At 60.3% G+C, this 21,478-nt stretch overlaps 1 protein-coding gene across 1 annotated transcript in view; it reads right to left on the bottom strand.

Moving 5' to 3' along the window:
* Nucleotides 1–21,478, bottom strand: part of SLC6A3 (solute carrier family 6 member 3) — a 46,093-nt gene that overhangs the window by 13,286 nt on the left and 11,329 nt on the right. Inside the window, exons 5-9 of the mRNA XM_045451223.1 lie at nt 16,918–17,143; nt 9,058–9,196; nt 8,197–8,331; nt 3,022–3,125; nt 1,701–1,825 (exon numbers count right to left, since the gene is read on the bottom strand). Of these exons, the coding sequence (XP_045307179.1) occupies nt 1,701–1,825; nt 3,022–3,125; nt 8,197–8,331; nt 9,058–9,196; nt 16,918–17,143 (729 nt within the window). The remainder of the gene's footprint in view (nt 1–1,700; nt 1,826–3,021; nt 3,126–8,196; nt 8,332–9,057; nt 9,197–16,917; nt 17,144–21,478) is intronic.

The raw sequence follows: 21,478 nt of genomic DNA, 5'->3' as shown, positions 1-21,478 counted from the left end.
TACGGACATAACTTCCAGCTTCCCGAATCTTCCTTCAGTCTCCAGCAGGGCCGTGGCGGGCCCCAGCTGACGGGATCGGGGCACTGAGGGGTCGTGGTGGAAAATGGAAGAGCGGCCACAGCCAGGGCGTGCCAGGGTCCGCATGGGACCCCGTGCTCGGACCTGGGCTTCCCTGCATTTCCTGTTCCCATGGAAGGGGCACAGTCCCCAGCGTGGGGGTGAGGGGCGGCTCATTAGAGATGCTCTTAGGTCCAAATGACTTAAGCCTTGGACCCAGAAAGATGGCGGTCAGCCCGACTGAACGTGGTGTCAGTACCTCTGCCTTTCGGTTCTGAACCTCAGTTAACATTTCACCCTGTTTTCTCGAGAATTAGAGCTAAATGACATTTACTTTGCTGGCCATGGAAACGCATAGAAGACATTCACTCTGTGCTCAGGGGTTAATGGGGGTTCTGTAAGCGATTACTATTTCTCATAAAAAAGGGCAAAAGCAGGAAAAATGCATAAATGCAGCAGTGAGTAAATTTCACCGCTCTGTATTTATTTGCAGTATGTTCCCTTTCTCCTGCCTTTATTGGATTTTTTTCCTGGAGGAAAGAGTGTGGACTTAGGAAGCACACGCCCAGCCCCTGACCTCCCTGCCAGTCCCGGAAGGCCGGACCTCCGCCTCCTACTTTCACGGCGGCAGCTGAGGCCTCAGCGCTGCAAGGACCAGACGGGGTGATGGCTGCGAGCGGCGGGCACAGGCGGGGCGGCCCTCTGCTCCCCTCCTCCCCTCCTGAGCAGCTGCCCTGCCCCTGACATGAGTGAAAAGACCCAGGAGGAAAGGAGTCAGTGAGACTCAGGGCTTTCCCGAGCCTGAGGAGCAGCCCCCAGGAGGAGAGGTGCCTTCTCAGAGGGAGCGAGGGGTGAGGACAGAGGCGCAGGGGTAGAGTCCTCCTCGCTGACCTGCCAGGCAGTCCTGGGCAGGCGAGGGGTTGTCGTGATCTCAGGAGCCCCTGGAGTCCCGCACCGACCCAATCAATGCCAGGACTTCGCACCCGCGTACCAGGACTGGAGCCCCCACAAATGCCCAGGGGGCCCCATCTGCACCCCACACCTGAGCCCGGCCTCCGGGCACGCTTCCTGCCCCCCGTGTCACCCACCTGTGGCCACTTCCGCAGTCACACACCTGGTGTCTGCGGCTCGGCTGGGGGCATGGGCTGGGAACACGTGTCTCCATTGCCCTGTGTGTCTGAGACTTCAGGATCTCTCCGGCCATTATGCACGCCCCCTCCAAATCTGTCCCAAGCCACCCAGCTTCTCTCCAGCCCTGCCGTCTGTGTGGCTTGGAGTAGCTCAGGGACCCCACCCCTGAGCTGCAGGGCCCCCCACCGAAGTGTAAACCAAGACCAGGGGGGTGCTGTGTGCCAGGTCCCAGCCCAGGGACAGGGCGGTAGACCCTGGTGCTGCAGCTCTGAGGCCTCTGGCGGGAGCTCGTGGGCAGCGGGGAGGGAGCGGGGCGGCGGGAGCGTCGCTTCACCGAGTACCGTGGGTCCTCCGCTCTGGGACACGTGACACTCCCGTGAGCTGCACTTGAGGCCCCGGCTCTCCCGCTGCGCGAGGTAAACGCTGGGAGGACCGGGAGGACCGGGTGGGGTGGCCAGGGCCGTGGAGCAGGCAGAGCTGGGGGCGCCCCGGGCCTGCCCAGGGGGACTCACCGTCCTTGGCCACGTCTCCGATGGGCACGCTGTGCTTCTGGGCCATGTACCCCAGGAAGGAGAAGACCACGAAGCCGGAGGAGAAGCTCGTCAGGGAATTGACCGAAGTGGTGATGACCGCGTCTCTGGGGGACGAGACAGCCCCGCCACGTGCTGCGGCAGCGACAATCTCCTGCCATTGTTCTTAACGTACCGCGTCTGGGGCAGGTGGCTTTGGAGGGGCGCTTTCCCTGAGGGACCCTGCCAGCCTCTCCACGGGCTGTACCGCAGACAGCCTGGTGCTCGCGGTGGCGGGACCCTTGGCTGAGCAGCTCCAGGCTCCGGGTGTGTCCCGGCTGCAGCCCCGGGCGGGCCCCGGGGTGACCAACCGTCCGTGTCCCGGCACCGAAGGTGAGACAGTGCCCACCTCCAATGCTGGGACTCCGGAGGTGCAGAACAGACAGCCCAGAGTGTCCCCAGCCATGTCCGGCAGGGCTCCTAGATGCCTCGGGGGGATCTTGGTAAAATGCAGGTTCTGAGGGGAGGGTCTGGTGGGGCCCAGATGCTGTACTTCTGTTGGTTCCCAGTGCGGGGGTGTCCGTACCGCTGGCCCGGGGGCCCCGCTCTGAAGGCTGGGGACTGAGAGGGCTGGAGGACAGCAGGGCAGGGGCAGCCCATCGGGTGCCAGAGTGGAGGAGGGGCGGCTGCACGGTGCCCGGACCCGGGTGAGGACCAGGTGGGCTTGGGCAGAGGCTGTCCACCCTCGTGTGCGGCCACTTGGCCGTGCACACTGTATTTTCACTGCGGTTTTTGTCCCCGTGACGCGAAGAAAACAAACACGACCCCATAAGGATCAAAGAAAGCAGGTCCCAGATGAACTTGCTTTGGTTTCTGCAACCATGTGGGGTCCAGCACGTGGCTGCAGCTCACCGGGCCTTCCCTGGGTGCCCTGCACCGGGTCTGGGGCCTCTGCTCCCTCAGTGTGGGACCGGTGGGAAGACCCATGGGCGCTTCGTCATGGGGGGGGGGGGTCTCGGGGGAGGCCTGAGCCTGGGCACTGGGGGGAGGGGCAGCTGGGGCTGGAGGAGGGGGATCCTCAGGGGGGAGTGGGAGGGGCTTCCTCCTGGGGGCGTGAAGAGCCACTTCGTGTGTTCTCTGTACCTTCTTTACAGGGAAAATCAACATTTTGCCTGTAACTTCTGCCTTTTAGTTCCCACTTAAAAAGCCATTCTGGCTCAGAGGCTCTGCAAACAGCAAACGCCCTCCCTTCGTGTGGGGACACGTTCTCTCCAAAGCTGGGAGCTGGAAGGCTCTGGGGCAGGGCCAGGCGCTCGGGTCTCACCTGTAGCAGTTGTTGGTGAACTTATTGTAGCTGGAGAAGGCGATCAGCACCCCGAAGCCGACGCCCAGTGAGAAGCACACCTGGGTGGCGGCATCTATCCAGACCTGCGCAGGGCAGAGGGGAGAGAGGGCGCGCTCAGGAGGGCAGAGGGGAGAGAGGGGCAAGGGTGCAGGGGGCGCGCTCAGGAGGGCAGAGGGGAGGGAGGGGCAGGGGTGCAGGGGGCACGCTCAGGAGGGCACTGGGGAGGGAGGGGCAGGGGTGCAGAGGGCGTGCTCAGGAGGGCAGAGGGGAGGGAGGGGCAGGGGTGCAGGGGGCGCGCTCAGGAGGGCAGAGGGGAGAGAGAGGGGCAAGAGGGGCCGGGGAAGAGAGAGGGGGCAGGAGGGGCTCAGGAGAGGTGGCTGTCACAGGCAACCATGCGAAAGACCGCCACTGGGGGCCGTGGAACAGGGCTGAACTTAAACACAACATTGTTACCAACAGCAAATCGCAGCGACCACATGATCGGCGGCAAATGCCGTCTCCGGGAATAACCCTACCGTGTCGCTGGCCCGAGAGCCCAGCACGCAAAGGGGCCGTGTCTCAGGGCCTTGTTTGCAGCTTCCCCCGGAATGTCAGGAGGTCATCCACGCGGCCAGACCCGTCACTCATTTATTAGTGCTACGGATGTTGGTGCCTCGATTGGACCTGTGCCCGCTGACACGGCTTTATGTCTCTCCCGTGGTACACGGTATACACTTAGCGACCCACGTGGACGGGCCCGGGAGGCCTGACTGCAACTCAGACACTGGTGTGTGCTTGCTCGGCCCAGCACGGACGACACCGGGGCGGCACACACGTGTACAAGGCGTGTGGCCGATGACTGGACCGATATGGTATCTGAAGTCCAACAGGAGCGTTTGCGTCCAGGTGACACGGGAGCTTCTCGGGGAGGGGGGCACCGCCTTGCTCCCGCACGGCCTTGACTGGGGGTGGAAAGCAGCTGGCCCCCTCCCTGGGGGAACCACCCCGCAGAGTCGAGGCCACAGCTGCTGTCTGAAGGGGCTGGCTCGTTCTGGGGCCCGTGGCCCTGTGGCCCGCAAGACCCTGTGGCCCGCAGTGACCCGTGTGGGCGGGACCTGCCAGGGCTGCCGGGGGCCAGCCGTCCACCCACGCTCAGGACCAGCAGGGCTCCTGTCATCTGGGCGGCATGCTCAGGGTCTTGGGATCACTCTGATGATCGGTGTGCTACAGGCAGTTGGCTGGGCCTCAGCACGAGGCCAAGGGTGGCTGAGTGGGCAGTGGGCCAAGGGACCCCTGCTCGGCCATCTCCGGTGTGCCGGTCACCGTTCAGCTGGCCTGGCCAGGCGGCTGCAGGCAGGAGCTGAGGTCACCGGGGGCTCCTGCCTCCTGCTTAGCCCTGGCCGGGTCAGCGGGCACCCGGCCTCTGCATGTGCAGCTCGCCAACCAGGATGTGCCTCCCGGACTTTGGTCCAGGCCTCTGCTCCTTGCCCCCCGTGGGACCCAGCTCCGGACCCAGCCCGAGACCCACCCTGGGACCCACCTGGCAGCCACTCTGGGCTGGCCTGGAACCGCCCTTCCTTCCTTCACTTCCTGACCTCTGCTCCCCCGCTGGAAGGGGAGCTCTCCCAGGACAGGTCTCCTCCGCCCCCGCCTGGACCTGGCCCACCCCGTGGAGCGGCCTCAAGGTCGGCCGATGGAGGAACGAGGGTCTGGATGCACCTGAGGATGCTGACCCCTGAGGAGGAGCCCCCTGTCCGCACGGGGGTCTGGAAACGGAACCTCAGGATGCAGGGCCACCTCTGTGTCAGGACAGGGCAGGGACACGGGAAGGGACGGGGCAGACGCTCTCTCTGCCCTGTCTGCTTGCCAGGAGCCTGTGCATAAGCCCCGCTCCAGACGTTCCCGAGAGCAGTGAGGGTGCCTTCCAGCAGGTCCCCTCGGACCGAGCCCCGGGGGATGGGTCGGGGCCAAGCCTGGGAGGAGGCCTGCCAGGGAGCCAGTGACCTGATCTGGGCCAGCCTGGGCAACCACGTCCCCGGGGGGAACCTGTGGGGCATGGCTCCGCTGCCACGCCCCAGGGAAGGACGCCCGGGTCACTGGATGTTTGTGTGTGGCCACCAAGAGTCGAGGGTTGGAAATACCGGCAGCACCTGGGCCGGAGGAGCCCTGGGAGGACACCCCAGCACCATCAGGAAGCCAGTGAGGCCCCATCTTTGCCACACCCACTGGAGGCCTGGAGGAGCTGCTGCAAAGGGAAGCTGGGACCCCACAGCAGGACAGGAGTGGCTCTGCCCTCTGGACCTGGGATTGCAGGGACCTGTCTCTTCGGGACCTCAGGCTCACCAGAGTCCAGGGGCCATGGACCTGCTCTGTCCTGGTGTACATCCCTTCCTAGCCCTGAGCTGACAGAGTGGTTGGAGAGGACGGGTCACACTGACTGGTCCAAGATAGTCATCATCTATCCATCACCCATCCTCTGTGTCCATCAATTGGTCACCGAACTGTCTACCCATCCACTCATTATCCTAGCAACTACCCACCATCTATCACCTGTTTTACCATCATCTATCTATCCAAACATCTATCATCCATCTATTATCTATCTCTCCATCAATCCATCATCTATCTATCCATCCATCAATCCATCTATTCATCCATCCATCATCTGTCCATCTATCTATCATCCATCTATCCAATCCATCCATCCATCATCTATCTATCCATCTATCTAACAACCTACCTATCTACTTCTCCATCCATCCATCCGTCATCCATCTATCTATCTACCTACCTATCCATCCATCCATCATCCATCTATCCAATCCATCCATCCATCATCTATCTATCCATCTATGTAACAACCTACCTATCTACTTCTCCATCCATCCATCCATCCATCCATCATCCATCTATCCATCTACCTATCCATCCATCATCCATCTATCCAATCCATCCGTCCATCCATCCATCCATCCATAATTTATCCATCCACCTATCTATCTACCTACCCATCCATCTATCCAATCCAATCCATCCATCTATCTACATACCTACCTATCTACTTCTCCATCCATCCATCATCCATCTACCTATCTATCCATCCATCCATCCACCCTTCATCTATCCCTCTATCTACCTACCTATGTACTTCTCCATCCATCCATCCATCCATCATCTATCCACGTACCTACCTATCTATCCATCCATCAATCCATCATCCATCCATCACCCATCTATCCATCTATCTACCTATCCATCCATCATCCATCTATCCAATCCATCCGCCCATCCATCCACCCATCATCTATCTACTCATCTATCCACCTATCTACTTCTCCATCCATCCATCCATCCATCAATCCATCATCCATCTATCCATCTACCTATCTGTCCATCCATCATCCATCTATCTATCCATCCATCACTATCTATCCATCTATTTACCCACCTACCTATCTACTTCTCCATCCATCCATTCATCATCTATCCATCTACCTACCTACCTACCTACCTATCCATCCACCCACCCATCATCTATATATGCATCTATCTACCTACCTACTTCTATATCCATCCATCAATTCATCTATTTATCCATCCATCATCTATCTCCCTACCCACCTATCTATCCATCCATCATCCATCATCCATCCATCCATCATCCATCCATCCATCCATCCATCATCTATCTCCCTACCCACAGACCTTTCTACCTATCCATCGATGCATCTACCCATCCATTTATCTATTAATTCTACCTTCCATCTATCATCCATCATCTACCTGATCTTCGGCAACCTCTCACGTCTGCCATTTCCTCTTCTCTGCCTCACACATGAGCGTCTTTCTGCAGCATCAGTCTGGCTTCTTCCTGTGCACTGCCCGGTTTTCCTGCTCGAAGTACTAGCCTCTTTACGTCGTTCTCACGTTATTTTCTTCCAATTCTTCCTCCTCCCGCCACTGGCCTCTGACACCCACAGCCTCCTCCTCCTGCAAGAACACCATGTCTGCCCATCGGCCTTCCACCATGTGGATGCTCTCCCGCTTTCCTCCTCTCACTGAGCACCCGCCTGCTGCTCTCACTGCTTCGCTGCCTGTCCTCGCGTGGACCGCCGTGTGCTGCTCACCCTGCCCTTGCCTGTGGGTGCCTCTTACCACTGCTGCAGCTGCACAACCTTGCCCTGCCACTCCCCTGCTCCCTGGGGGCTTCCTGGGGGCTAGGAGCTGCACCTGCCTTCCCTCCTACCTGTTCCCCCCATTTCTACCTGGGGGCCGTGCCTTCCCTCCTCGAGGCTGAGCGCCACACCTGACTCTCACCGCCTCCTAGTGGCATCGGGCAACAATCCTCCAAAAGGCCCCCGGTCCCCCGCCTCATCCCCCCAAATCCCGGCCACCCTTCCCCGTGAGGCCATTCCCCGGGCAGCCACTGGGGTCCCCACCACCTGCTAAAATCTAGTGCACCCGAATTTTCAATGATCTGCCCTGAATGCCTTTTCCATCACCGCCCGCCTCTGCCCATGGCCACCCCCATTTCTGGGTCTTGTTTCCCTAAAATGCTGCTGTGGCTTCTCTCTCCCTGTCCTGGGAGACCTCTGTCCCACGGCCTGGCCAGGCCTCCTCCTTTCACGAGGCCGTCCCCCAATATCTGCACACAGAACGAACGCGTCCTGTGCTGGAGAAACGCGTGGCCTGCCGCAGACCTAGTTTCTGACGTGGCATGACTTAGATGGCTCCCGTGTGCCACGGCACCATACGTGAGTCACCAAAATAAGGTCTGGCTTCCCGAGGAGGGGGCCTTGGTCCGTGCACCCGTGCTGAGCAGGGAGCCAGAGCTCGGGCCGCGTTCCAGGTGCGTGGCCACACTTGCTGGCACAGGCTGGGCAGAGGAAGCCGAGGGCCTCTGTCCGGGAGAGGGGTGGGCCACGCGGAAGGTGCCGGGTGGAAGCAGCCTTCTGTTCTGTTCCTGCAGAGACTGAGCAGGGGACCTGCTCCCCCAACTTTCTCATTTGGTCCATTCAGCTCCCTGCCGCGCCCGGCGGACACAGCAGGACAAGTAAGAGGCTCCGGCCCCGCTGCCGCCTTCGGGGTCCCTGCCCCAAAACACGGGGGGAGCCCCGCGGCACGGAGCCTGCTAGCGCGTGCGCACAGCGGGGCCACGAGCGAGGCCGTACTCACAGAAGACTCGCAGAGTCGGTGGAAGTCTACGCTCAGGTACGCTCGGATGCCGTCGACGGCCCCAGGGAGAGTGAGTCCTCGAAGAAGCAGGGCAAAGAGGACGGCGTACGGCATGGTGGCCGTGATCCACACAACCTGGGAGAGCACAGTGCCACCAGGCGTCACCGGCCACCCACCGGCAGGGCGGGCACAGCGTCGCCGTGACTGGTGGCCTCCGGATGGGAAACCCATCGTCCCAAACAGTCACAGGATGCCAGCTCAGCAAAGTCTCCCTGCAGCGCACCCTTAACGTCCTCTACCCTGTCAGTTTCCCAGGGATTAAAGTGGAACAGACCATTTGGCAGAGAAGGGGCATTTCTCTTCTGCATTTGGTCTGCAGCAGTGGGCGGGAGGGGCTGGGTCTCTGATGAGTGAGACGCAGTGAATTTGCACTGGGTGCGCAAACGCACGCGTAGTCGGCGTGTGGCCGACGGACTCCGGGCTGGGAGACGGAGGGAGGAAAGGAACCCGTCTTCACCGAGAGGCTCCCGGGGGTTGGTATCTTACTCCGTGCACACAGCAAGCGATGCACGTTTTGGTCAAAATTGCTTTGGGTGCCCAGATAACCACCAGAATATTTTCATCGGCAAAAACCAATTTACGTGTGCTCGCGTTCACGCTGGAAACACCCTGCCGTGAGCGCCTTTCTCTTGACGCCATTCCTTACCCACGGCCACCTGTCCACTTGTCAACCTACCACAGCCACCTGTGCCCTCCCCAGCGTACCACGGCCCACCTCTCCACTCCCCAACCCAACCGCGGCCCCCAAGTTCACTCCCCGAGCACGGCCGTGTGTCCTCTCCCTAGTGGGCAAGGCCTCACCTTCCCAGAAGTCTTCACTCCCTTCCACAAGCTAAAGTAGAGGAGGATGATGACCAGCACCAGGCAGGATGTGAGCTGCCACCGAGGGGGGCCCAAGTCGTCGATGCCACGGCTCTCGTGAAGGTGCAGCACGCCTCGCCTGGAGAGGGTGGGACAGGCGGGTGCTTCGGGGTGCTGCCTCCCTACCCAGGACCAGAACCATAAAGCTGAGCTTGCCCAGAGAACTCCCCGCCCCCAAGAGGCCTGGCGGAAATCCCCCGGCCCGATGGGACCGGAGACCCCACTCAGAAGGGTCAGGCCCAACAGCGTGGCTGGGGGGCAGGGCCCATGCCCTCGAGGGCTCTAGCGTGCCGGGAGCCCGCAGAAGCCCAGCCCCGACCTCTCGCTCTCAGCGTCCCCTCTTTGCGGAGCTGCAGAAACCAGAGGGAAGGTGCTCAGTGATGTGGTGCCCTGCACGGTGGTCCAGGGCGCCCTCGGCAGAAACGGGGCTGAGCTCGGGACACACGGACGCCTTCGCCGCTCTCTCAGGGGACGGCGGAACGGCTGGCAGCACCCGCTCTCATGCTCCAGCTGCCTCGAGCAGGGTTCCGCGGGTAACGGACTCAGGACGACTCTGCTCCAGGCTTGCCTAAGAACCCGTCTCGTGGAGGGAACCCATCCTCAGGGCAGGACACGAGGCCACGAAGAAAGGCAGCGGGACTCATGGCCCACGGAGCACTCCTTGGGGGCCGGTCTCTCCTTAGATCCCTGCGAACATCTGCGGGGGTCCCGGGTGTCTCTCTGCGCGGCATCCCCTTAGATCCCGTGCCCGTGTGCTAGGGTCCTGGGCACCTCTTAAAATGTTTTTCTTTTTTAATGTTTATTTGTTCTTGAGAGAGACAGAGACAGAATGCGAGTGGGTTAGGGGCAAAGAGAGAGGGAGGCACAGAATCGGAAGCAGGCTCCGGGCTCCGAGCCGTCAGCGCAGAGCCCGACGCGGGGCTCGAACTCACGAACCACGAGATCGTGACCTGAGCCGAAGTTGGACGCTCAACCGACTGAGCCACCCAGACGCCCCCCTGGGCGCCTTTTTACATGCTTTCTCCTTAGATACACAGAGCCCTTAGTTCCCGTGACCACCTGTGGGGTCCTGGGCGCCTCCCTGCACCGTAGTCCCTTAGGTCCCCGTGACCGCCCGCGGGGAAGGTGGCGGCACCATCACATTCGCCGTGCACCCGCTGCCTGGCCTCGGCGGCCGGGATTTCGGATTGGCCCTGACGGCAGGCTGTGCCGCTGCTCCAGGAAGTGCAGGGGCCCCGTTTTAGGAAGAGCCATCACTGCCCAGGTTTGCTGAGGTCCTAAGAGAAGAATCCTGATGCCCACGGTAGAAATCTGCGGACCCCAGAGCTTCCCACCAGCTATAGGCGTCACGGAGCCACGGTGGAGGAATCCAGGCTCTCAGACTCCGGAATCAGAGTTTCGTGGCGGGGGGGAGGGGGTGACGGGCACGAACAGAGCCCAACTCGACACTCCCAGCTCCCTCAGCACCACAAAGTGTCACATCAACCTCTCTCCTCTATGGAGTGCAGGCCACCCCTCACGTGACAGGAGCCCCCGACCCGACACACACACATGCTGTCTTCTGTGTGAGGTCTAGGAGTGGAGATCCCTGGGGCAACAACGCGCGGGCAGCTGTGCCCTGCCCGTCCTCCCCTTAATTCCTCCTCCCGGAGGGCTGCCCTCCCCTGAGTCTGTCCTCCCCGGGGCCTCCTCCGGCAGCACGATTTCCAACGACTTTCTTCTCCTCTCTCCTCCCCACAACCCTGGCCCTGCCTGACGCCCCGCGTCCTGGCCCCCCAGCCAGACCACTTCACCCAGGCCCTCTCCTCACCAACAGAAGTCTCTCTGGGATGACAGCACCGAGGGAGACCGCGTGGCCGAAGGCCCAGGCACACCTTGGCCTCCTTGCAAGGCCTCACACACGTGTACCGGTCTGCGACGTGGCAGACAATTGGAAGCCAGACGAAGGACACCAAATGTGTGTTTTCAGGCGAGACCGGAGATGATGCAAGGCTGCCCCCCCAGGAGAAGGCAAGGGATGAGGTGAGCCCAGTAACGCCCCAGCTTCCTGTCTGGCAGGGTGTCCCAGAGGCTGGAGCAGGTGTGTCCCAAGGACCACAAGTGACGGCAGTGTCGATAAAGCTCGGGGGTCTGAGAAGGACGGAGGTCTGGGAAGGACGCGTCCCCGTGTCCACCATTTCATGGTGCAGGACCCAGGCGCTCCCACAGGCCAGGGCGGGGCACCTGTGGGTCACAAGGGGAGCTCAGGGGAGGCCCAGAAGCGCCACACGGCAGTGCCCAGAACCACCGAGAGACAGCTTACGGACCGGCGTCAAGACGATAAAGCTCTCCGCGAGCAAATTAACTTCCCGCCAGAACGCAACTAACAGTCCTTAAAGGAAGACGACAAAACCTAATGCAAAAGTCAAACTTACTACGTCCGACGTGGAAGAAGAAAATTAGCAGACACACAGGCGGAACACATGGCCTACAACCACAACACGGAACTTAAGTCGAGACGGGAAGAGGACTGGATGGAAGAGGTAAAATGATAATGTTCTTGGAAGAAAAGGGCAAGTCTTTGTGACCTTGGGTTTGGCAATGGGTTTTCTGATACGACATCAAAATCACAAGCAACAACGACAAAACAGATAAACCGACTTCATCAAAACAAAAATTTTGTGCATCAAAGGACACTACTGACCGAGAAAAAGGTAACTCACAGAATGAGAAAATAGGTAAGCGAGTAACAACCAGAATATGGAAAGATTTGTATCTCGATAACAAAATGCCCCCCAAACAATTCAATTTAAAGATGGGCAAAGTGGGGCTACATCAGACTAGGAAGTTTCTGCACAGCATAGGAAACCACCAACAAAATGAAAAGTCAACTTTATCCGAAGAAGATGAAAACACTAACTCGAAAATACACTTGCACCCCTGTGTTCACTGCAACATTATTTACAAAGGCCAAGACAGAAAAACAACCCAAGTGTCCATCGACAAATGAACAAGAAAAATATGGTTCATCCATACAGTGGAATAGTGATCAGCCTTAAAAGGAAGGAAACCGATAGCTGCTACAGCAGGGATGGCCCTTGGGGACGTCACGCTGAGTGAAATAAGCCAGACACGAGGACAAACGCTGAACGATTCTTCCTACATGAGGTCCCTACGGTCATCGAATTCATAGAGACAGAGCACGAGATAGTGGGCGCCAGGGGCTGGGGTGGGGGTGGGGAGGGAGTTAGTGTTTCACGGGGACAGAGCTTCAGTTTGGGAGAACGAGAAAGTCCTGGAGATGGATGGTGGTGACAGCTGCACGGTGCTGTGACTGTGTAATATTAAACCGCACACTTAGAATGGTTAAAGAGACGTATTTTGTTACGTATAGTTCACCACAATTTACGGAAGTCCCCCCAAAAGAAGGCAACATGTTTCAGAAAAACTAAAGCAGAGAGAATTCGTTGCCAGCAAGTCTATGCTGTAGGACGTGTTAAAGGAAACCCTTCAGAAAGGAGGAAATGATGCCCAGATGGAAATCTGGATCTGCACAGGGCAGGGAGAGCACCAGAAACAGCGGATGTGCTCGTAAACATAAAAGGTGTTTTTCCACTTAGACGTACCTGAAATATAATGGACCGTTTAAAGCAAAAATAGTAGCAACATGTTGTGGAGTTTATAACAGATTGTGGAAACAAAATCTGTGACAATAAAGGGCAGGCGTGAGAATGGGAGCACGTTGTTGTAAGGCTCCTGGTTTCCGCGTGGAGTGGCATGACGCCATCTGAAGGCAGACCGTGACGAGTTACAGATGTGGGTCATAAACCCGGTAAACAGCCACAGAAATTAAAACAAAGAGCTGCTATAGCTTATTAGCCAACAGTGTAACTCAAACGGAAGCCTAAGTGTTCATTAATTCAAAAGGAGGGACAAGTAGAGGAAACAAAACACAAAGAGATGGGACACATAGGAAAAACATGGAGACGGAAGACTTAAACCCGACCTCGTGGATGATTATTGAACGGAAAGCCCTATGACGAGGCAGAGATGGCTGTACTGCATAAACAGCGAGAGCCATCTCTACGCCGCCTGCAAGAAACGCGTGCTTGGTATGACACATGCGGGTTAAAAACACAGGATGGAAAAGGTGCCAGTGCAGACACGGCCCATCGGGGGCCGGGGAGGAACGCTGCTGCTGGACAAAGCTGCTCCAGGATGAGGAACGTGACCAAGGGGGACATTTTATACGGAAATGGGTCCGCTCGAACACTTGACACACACACACACACACACACACACACTTCGCCACAGAGTCCCAGAAGCACAAGTCTAGTAGAAGCCGATGGAATCAAGACAAGGAGGCACATGCACAGCCCACATTCCCACAGCGCGTCCCACAGCCGGTAGCACGGCGGACAGTGAGGACGCAGAAGACCTGGCGGGTGGCACAGGAGCTCACACGACCCGTGGGTGCAAGTCCCTTCCCAGCGACAGCAGGACTCACGTTCTGTGCCAGTGCACCCACAATACCCACCAGCGTAAACCACACACTAGGCACGAAAGGTCTCAGTAGAGTTTGGAATAATGAGGCTTTATACATATATTATGTCACTAAATCAGAATTAAATCAGAAATCAAGGGGCGCCTGGGTGGCGCAGTCGGTGAAGCGTCCGACTTCAGCCAGGTCGCGATCTCGCGGTCCGTGAGTTCGAGCCCCGCGTCGGGCTCTGGGCTGATGGCTCAGAGCCTGGAGCCTGTTTCCGATTCTGTGTCTCCCTCTCTCTCTGTCCCTCCCCCGTTCGTGCTCTGTCTCTCCCCGTCTCAAAAATAAATAAAAAACAAAACAAAACAAAACAAAAAAGAAATCAAGAACAGAAGCGTATCTAGAAAACCTCCAAAATTTTCGACACTAAACGGGAACGCCTCCAAAACCTCCCATGAGTCAAAGAAGAAATTACCAGGCGGATCAGGGAATACTTGGAACCGAGTGAAAGTGAAAACAGCACAAGGAGCTCTGGGGGAGCAGCTAAAGCCGTCTCCTAGAGGCAAACGCGGAAGTAGCTTTAAACGTAGAGCTCTCCAGTCTATAGCGGAAAGTAGGCGAAGGTGGTGTTGATAAGCGTCTGTGGGACTCGGGGACGTTTCAAGTGGCTGCAGTTACACGAGCCTGTTTGGGGGTCTCCAAGCCCACGGGCGCAGTCCCGGCTCGGCCCTCATGGCCGTCCAGCGAGTCCCCTGCTCGGTTTCTCAGCCCCGGGAGCCACAGCCACGAGCCTCTGGCTTCTGCTCCGAGCCTGCAGGGTCCCCTCGGGCACGCCCACCAGGGGCTGAAACTGGGACCCTCGGCTGGCGCAGGGGCTGCCGAGGACAGCGGTTCTGGGGCTCCGCTGTCTCGGGGAAGATGTGACGGGAGTAACAGCAACATCAGTTTTCCCTCTGGGGTCTCAGGAGGAGCCACGTGCTTGGCGGAGTCCTTTCCCCCGAGAATCCGTCCACGCCTCCAAACAAAAGACAGGTGGCCCCCAATGGCGTCACTTGGCACCTTTCAGCCTCCGTGAGCTCTCCAAACTTCAAAACTGCACGGGTATCCATCTCGAAATAGCGAGAGACGCCTCAGCACGAAACCTTAGTCCCCCATTTGTTGGTGTAACGACGGATTAGACCCAAGCCGGCACCGAGCGGCTGAGCGTCCCTCAGTGCGGTGGGCCTGACCGCGGGGCCCCAGGTGCTCGCACGCCACTGGGTCCTCATCTCCCCTTTCTGCTGCAGGGGGTCCCCTGTGGACCCCTTACCTCTGATCCCAGCCAAGCTGAGCCTGGGCCACAGGGGGAGGGCACACGCAGCCGGGGCCCGGCCCATCAGCGAGACACCAGCACGTTTGGGAAACGGAGCAGTTAGCGAGACAGCGGCAAGCGACAGCAAACTCGACTCCTCCTTTTCTGGGCAATTCTTGCTTCCTCGTCGCACTGCGAGTCCCGCCCACACACTCAGATAAACTTCCCCCCGTCTCCTTTCTCACAGACGTGCCTGGCCGGGGTCTCTTGGGCAAGTCAAGAGGGACAGACAGACCTCTGAAACCAGCCGGCCACCCCGGAGAGCTGGCAGGGCTCACGGCCCCCCCCGCTCCCCTCAACCCCCCGTTCACTCTCCTCCAGTCGCCAACCACCACCGACGGCATCCTAAAAACACAAGCAAGCCCCGTGGCACACGACGGTCACCCGCCCTGACTGCTCTTCCTGGCCACGGTCTGGGGAGAACATCCTCCCAGCATCGCCCCAGACCCTCCCAACCCACCTGACCTGTCCCCGCCCCTCGATGCCACTTTCCACGACAGAGATTCGGTCCCCGCTCGGGGCTCAGAATCCCAGAACAAAGCATTCGGAGTCTCAGTGTCCGAAATGCAGCTCAAATCCAGGACGCCCACCTCCCTGCTGGCGGTATCTCTGACGTCCACAGGTCGGGTCGCCCGGCTGCCCGGAGGCACTGTTTCTCTCCCCTGTGCCCGGGACAGGGCCCCTTTCTCCCAGGAAAGGCCTCCTCGAACCGTTCTGGGACAGAAATGGAGATCCGGGGGGGCGGGGGGGGGGCGGTGGGTGTCTGTCCACCTGCCCAGTCCCTGGGTCTTCTCAGAAGGACGGGGCTGACGCCTAGACACGCAGACACTGTGTTTCTCAGCTCACGGTTTTCAACTCCACGCGTGTTTTGCAAACGTGCCTATTTGCTGATGAAACCAGAGTTGTTTTATTTTCGTCGGTCGAAGTTCCTTTTGCTAAGTTGTGAGCAGACTCACTTTCACATACAAATGTTAACAGAACACATGTAAGCGGGCAGCTGAGACTCAGTCCCCAAAAGAAACGTCCCACTGGCTGTGAAATTTTGGCGTCAGCGGGAAGCCCCCGGGATGCCCTGTGCTCATCTCCGGAAGAAGCTGCCTGTGGGGACGCTGAGGCAGCCTGAGCCACGCGGGGACCCGGGAGGGGCTCCCGCAGCCACCAGCACCAGAGCTCCACATGCCACCCGGCCCGCTCACGTTTACCAACGCGTCTCTGGCACACCACTCCGCCAAGGCCAGGTCGGCATCGCCCCGGCAGGGCGGCCTTGGGACACAGCGGGTCCTCGGCAAGTGTCTGCGTTCTGAGGAGAAGCGATGTACCCATCGGGCCACTGACGGCCCTTCCAGGCTGCGTCGGGCCACGTGGGATAAGAGCGAGGGGGGCAGGAGCCGTGGCAGAAAGGACCCCGAGGAGTACAGATTCGGCCAGAGTGACGTGTCCGCAGGTGGTGGATGCCAAGTGGCGCGGAGGGCAGGGGCTGGAAGGGGGGGCACCGGGAGCGCCACGGGACGTGGGGACCGAGGGCAGACTCGGACCAGAACTAATGTTGCGTTTGTACCGGGAACAGAACATCTCGGAAAAAGCAACAGTCAGCGTGTTGAACAAGGCTGGAGACCAGTCCCGCACAGCGTGCAGGGGTGGCCGGGGGAGCGGACGAGGCAGAGCCCGGCCCACTCTGGGGGCGCCGCCCCCTCCCCCCCCCCGCCCCCCTGCCTTCCGTGCGCCGCCTCCGCCAGCCTCCCGCACCCACACCAAGGCTGCCGAGGACTCACCCCGCGAGCGCGTCGCTGGGCCACCGGAGGTGGGATTCGGCACGGCGCCCCCCGGAGAGCCCACGGGCACGGGACGGGGGCGCAGCACAGGGCGAGGGCCCTCGGCGCACCTCGCGGGCAGCGCGGCCGGGGCGCCTGACCCCCGGGGGCTCCCGCGTCCCGCCCTGCCCGAGGCGGCCACGGAAGGGCCGTGTCCCCGGACCCCCACTCACTCGAAGTACTCGGTGGCGGGCGTGGTGTGGAGGGTGCGGTTGGGGCCCGAGCCGGGGCCGGCGGAGCGCGCGTCCACGCAGTCGGGGCTGTTCCACGTGTTGTTGCAGTGGACCCACGGCAGCTCCGCGGCGAAGGACGAGAAGAAGTAGTGCAGCGCCCAGGCGATGATGACGTTGTAGAAGAAGCCCACGTACAGGGAGATGAGGATGACCGTGAAGCCCACGCCTAGGGCAGGGAGCACACGGCGTCAGCACGCGCCCGGGGCGGGGAGCACGCGGCGTCAGGGCGGGGAGCACGCGGCGTCAGCACGCGCCTGGGGCGGGGAGCACGCGCCTGGGGTGGGGAACACATGACGTCAGCACGCTCCTGGGCGGGGTCACACGGCGTCAGGGTGGGGAGCACGCGGCGTCAGCACGCGCCTGGGCAGGGAACACATGACGTCAGCACGCGCCTGGGCGGGGGCACACGGCGTCAGCAGGCGCAGCCACCTCCCCTCCCCAGGCCGGCTCCTTGGACCTTGGACGCCCGGCAACTTTTCTAAGTACCAGTGAGCGCTCGGATGCCAGAATTCCTGCCAGGGTCACAGAAAGAGGACGGTGCCCAACCCCCCGAAACAGCCATGGCCATCTCTGTGCACCCAGAGACATGCAGGGTCACCAGGGCCACCCTGGCAGAACCAGGCACCCGCAGACAGTGTGACGGAGGGCCATCTGTGGCCATCCACTACCACTTGCGGCCGCTCAGCATCAACGTGGTCATGAAGGGCCCCCAGGCCACACAAAGCCATCAGAACCATCTAGTGCCACCCATCACAATGTAGGACCATCCGGGACACCCAGGAATGCAGAGCACCACCAAGACCCAGCGGAGACCACCCCAAACCATACGGGCCACCCAGGAATACCCAGTATCTTCCAGAGCCATCCAGGGCCACCAATGGCCATTAGATAACCAGGGTCCTCCACATCCACACACACACCAAGAGCCACTCAGAGACATTTATGGCCACCCATAAATGGTCTCCTCACACCCCCTCAAGACGACCTAGGGCAAACAGAGTCATCTGGGTTTATTCATAGGTACCCAGAGCCACCTGGAGTCACCCGGGGCCATGCATGACCATCCAGAGTCTCCTGAGGACACTGATGGCCTTTTCAAGTGACCTTTCCAGTGTCACGAAACCTGGCATTTGGGATCTGTCATCGAGGGGCTCCTGGCCCCTCGTGAACGAGGGCAGAATGGCAAGCAGTCTTTGGGGCTGTGCTGTCCTGACTCACGGCAGATGGGTCTGGCCTCCGCCCACTGGCCAAGGTGCCCTTGCTCAATGCCAGGCAAGGCCGCCCCGGTCCTGCTACGGCGGCTCCCTGCGGTAGGCCCCATGCACGGCTATTTCCCTTCCAGCTCTGCGTCTCGGCTTCGCAGGCAGGACTCGTGTGGACGAGAGCTCTGGCTTGCTTTACTAAAGTCTGTTTGGCTGCTACGTCCCCGTCCTGCCTGCTCGTGGCCGGGAGGGGGCAGGAGGGCGGGGAGCATGCCTTCGAGGTGGTGTTTATAGGAAGAGGCTTGGGTCGTCTTTTATGAACAGAACCCTGAGAAGAAGTAATTCAATGCTCAGGGCACTGCACCGAAGCCGCCTTCCTCCCCTGGAAGCAGAAAGAGGCAGTAAAGTTCATTGCTGCACATACATTAAACAGATCCCGCATCGGGAGGGCCCTGAAGTCAAATGGGCCCTGTTGTGCAAACCCTCTCGGAATACGTGTGCAGCAGCAGTGGCGACCACAACACAGTTTTCTGTGTAAGGTCTTCTCCCACGTGGACTTGGTCAACACTAAACCAGGCTATATTGCAGTTCTGCTCCCTGGGTTCCCAGGAGAGAGGCCGGGCCGTGGTTTACAGCGAATCTGCCCGGGCAGCCGTGCTGTGGGGAAGCCGTGTTCCCAGGAAAACGTGCTGTGGGGAAGCCACGGTGCTAGGAAGCCGTGCTGTTTAGAAGAGCATCACAGAAGGTTCTCCCCGGCAGGGGCCCGACTGTGGATGCCCGACCTGAAACCATCCTGAGGTTAAAAGTGTGCAGCCTGACCCTTGGGGAAGTCAAGGGAGCCTCGGAGCCAACCCGAAGCAGATCCAGATCCACCTTGCGAAGGAAGAGTTATCTCGGCCGCGGCCCTTCCTGCACCCGTGCCCCGTGCACAGCCCCCTTCTAAGCTAGGTTTCTCCACCTTCCTGCCAGAGTGACAAGGTCGCCGTGGGCCGATGTGGCTCCCAGAGCATGAGGGCCTGCCCCGTGGCAGCCGGGCACCAGAGGCCCTCCCACATACGAGGGTCGCCTCCCCTGGGCTGCCCTCCAGGTGCCCGCATGCCTGGGCAGAGGGCCCAGTCCCCAGGAAGGTGGCTGTGAAGGTGGGCTATTTGTGGGGTCACTCCAAGCTCTGTCCCAGGTAGACACAGCCTCACAAGCCCACGGGCTGGGCCACCGTCATCACGCTCCCACTCGTGTCACTCTGGGCCCCCTCCCGGCGGCTGCAGTGATGCTCCTCCTTGCAGGAGCCTCTAAATAAAGCTGCACCTGACAGAACTCTTCTGTCGCGGAGGGCATAGGACAGCGTCCCCCAGCGGGCGGGCTCGCCCTGTCCCGAGTTCCCAGGAAAACATGGGAAATCCGCCCACTCCCGCCAACCCCCTCCTTCCCCCAGCCCCTTCTCCCTCCTGCCCCTGCTCCCCGCCAGCCCCTTCTTCCCCCCCAGCCCCTTCTCCCTCCTGCCCCTGCTCCCCCCCGCCCCTCCTCCCCCCCGCCCCTGCTCCCTCCCGCCCCTGCTCCCCCCCCGCCCCTGCTCCCCCCCAGCCCCTTCTTCCCCCCAGCCCCTTCTCCCTCCTGCCCCTGCTCCCCCCCGCCCCTGCTCACCCCCGCCCCTGCTCCCCCCCCGCCCCTGCTCCCCCCCAGCCCCTGCTCCCCCCCGCCCCTGCTCCCCCCCAGCCCCTTCTTCCCCCCAGCCCCTTCTCCCTCCTGCCCCTGCTCCCCCCCGCCCCTGCTCTCCCCCGCCCCTGCTCTCCCCCGCCCCTGCTCCCCCCCCGCCCCTGCTCCCCCCCCAGCCCCTTCTCCCTCCTGCCCCTGCTCCCCCCCGCCCCTGCTCCCCCCCCGCCCCTGCTCCCCCCCAGCCCCTGCTCCCCCCCCGCCCCTGCTCCCCCCCCCGCCCCTGCTCCCCCCCAGCCCCTGCTCCCACCCCTGCTCCCCGCCCGACACGCCCAGCCCTGGCTCCTGCTCAGTTCCTGCTCCTGGGACCCCGGGACTAACCGTGAATTCCAGCCACGGGTCTTAATGTCTGGTTTCTGAAGCTTCTGTTTTCCTCAGTACTTCTTTATGTTGACTTTATAAACTTTAGCCTTTACAGTTAACTGTGTGTATTTTATCTCATTTTAAGCTACTTCAAATTCTTTTTAGAAAGAGGAGTTTGATGAATCACACCGAAAATATCACAACTGTCTCACGCTTGGCAAAACAGGGTGCCGTGTCTCCACAGCACCGGGAGGCAGGTCTGTGTCTGGCAGGTAACTGGGCCACCTAAGCGGGGGCATCCCGGTGGAGCCCACCCCCCACCCCCAACTGCGCAGGCTGCTGCCTCCGGGAGCCTCTCGGGAGCACCGGCCACAGAAGGTGCTCCTGAAGGAGTGGCCTGGCTGTCCTCACGAGGGTCACTGCGGGCCACTGCGAGGAACACACAGGATTCCTCCGGACAGTCTGGGCATCCTGAGTGGCTGCTGGGTCTGTGTGTGTGTGTGCACGTGTGCGGAGGAGAGGGACAGAGACAGAGACAGGGAGACAGAGAGGGAGAGACAGGGAGAGACAGAGACAGGGAGACACAGATGGGGAAACAGAGAGAGCCAGGGAGACATAAAGAGAGACAGGAAGGGAGATGGGGGCAGACGGAAAGAGATGAGAGACAGAGACAGGGAGAGACAGGGGGAGAGAGAGAGTCCACCCACAGGGGCCACGCAGCCCCAGCACGGCCCTCCGCACGGATGGGTGTCCAGAACTGGACAGAAGGTGTCTTGGGCTGCACGCAGTGTGGACGTGGGGCTGCGGGGCAGAGGAGGTGAGACGCCCCACACCTGGGCTCCCCTTCTCTCTGAGGGTGCTGGAGCTCCTGCTACCGGGGTCACGTTTTCCTATTAACCCCTCCGTTGGGTTAAGTCGTCCTAACGGGCGCCTGGGGGGCTCAGTCAGTCAAGTGTCCGACCTCGGCTCAAGTCATGATCTCCCGGTTCCCGAGTTCGAGCCTTGCATCGGGCTCTGTGCTGGCAGCTCGGGCCTGGAGCCTGCTTCGGACTCTGTGCCTCCCCCTCTCTCTGACCCTCCCCTGCTCGCACTCTGTCTCCCTCTTTCTCTCAAAAATAAATAAACAAAAAATTTTATAAAACAAGGATTAAGTCGTCCTTTGAGATCTTGGGGAATCAATCACTATTGACACTTTATAAACTGCAGTATAAAAACCTATCTACGTTGGCAGCTTCTCTGGAGAACATCCTTCTCCTGGCAGGACATACAGATGCAGGGCAGTGGGT

This window comes from Leopardus geoffroyi, chromosome A1 (assembly GCF_018350155.1).
Source record: "Leopardus geoffroyi isolate Oge1 chromosome A1, O.geoffroyi_Oge1_pat1.0, whole genome shotgun sequence".
NCBI classification, from domain to species: Eukaryota; Metazoa; Chordata; class Mammalia; order Carnivora; family Felidae; genus Leopardus; species Leopardus geoffroyi.
This window is presented reverse-complemented; position numbering and strand designations above follow the sequence as displayed.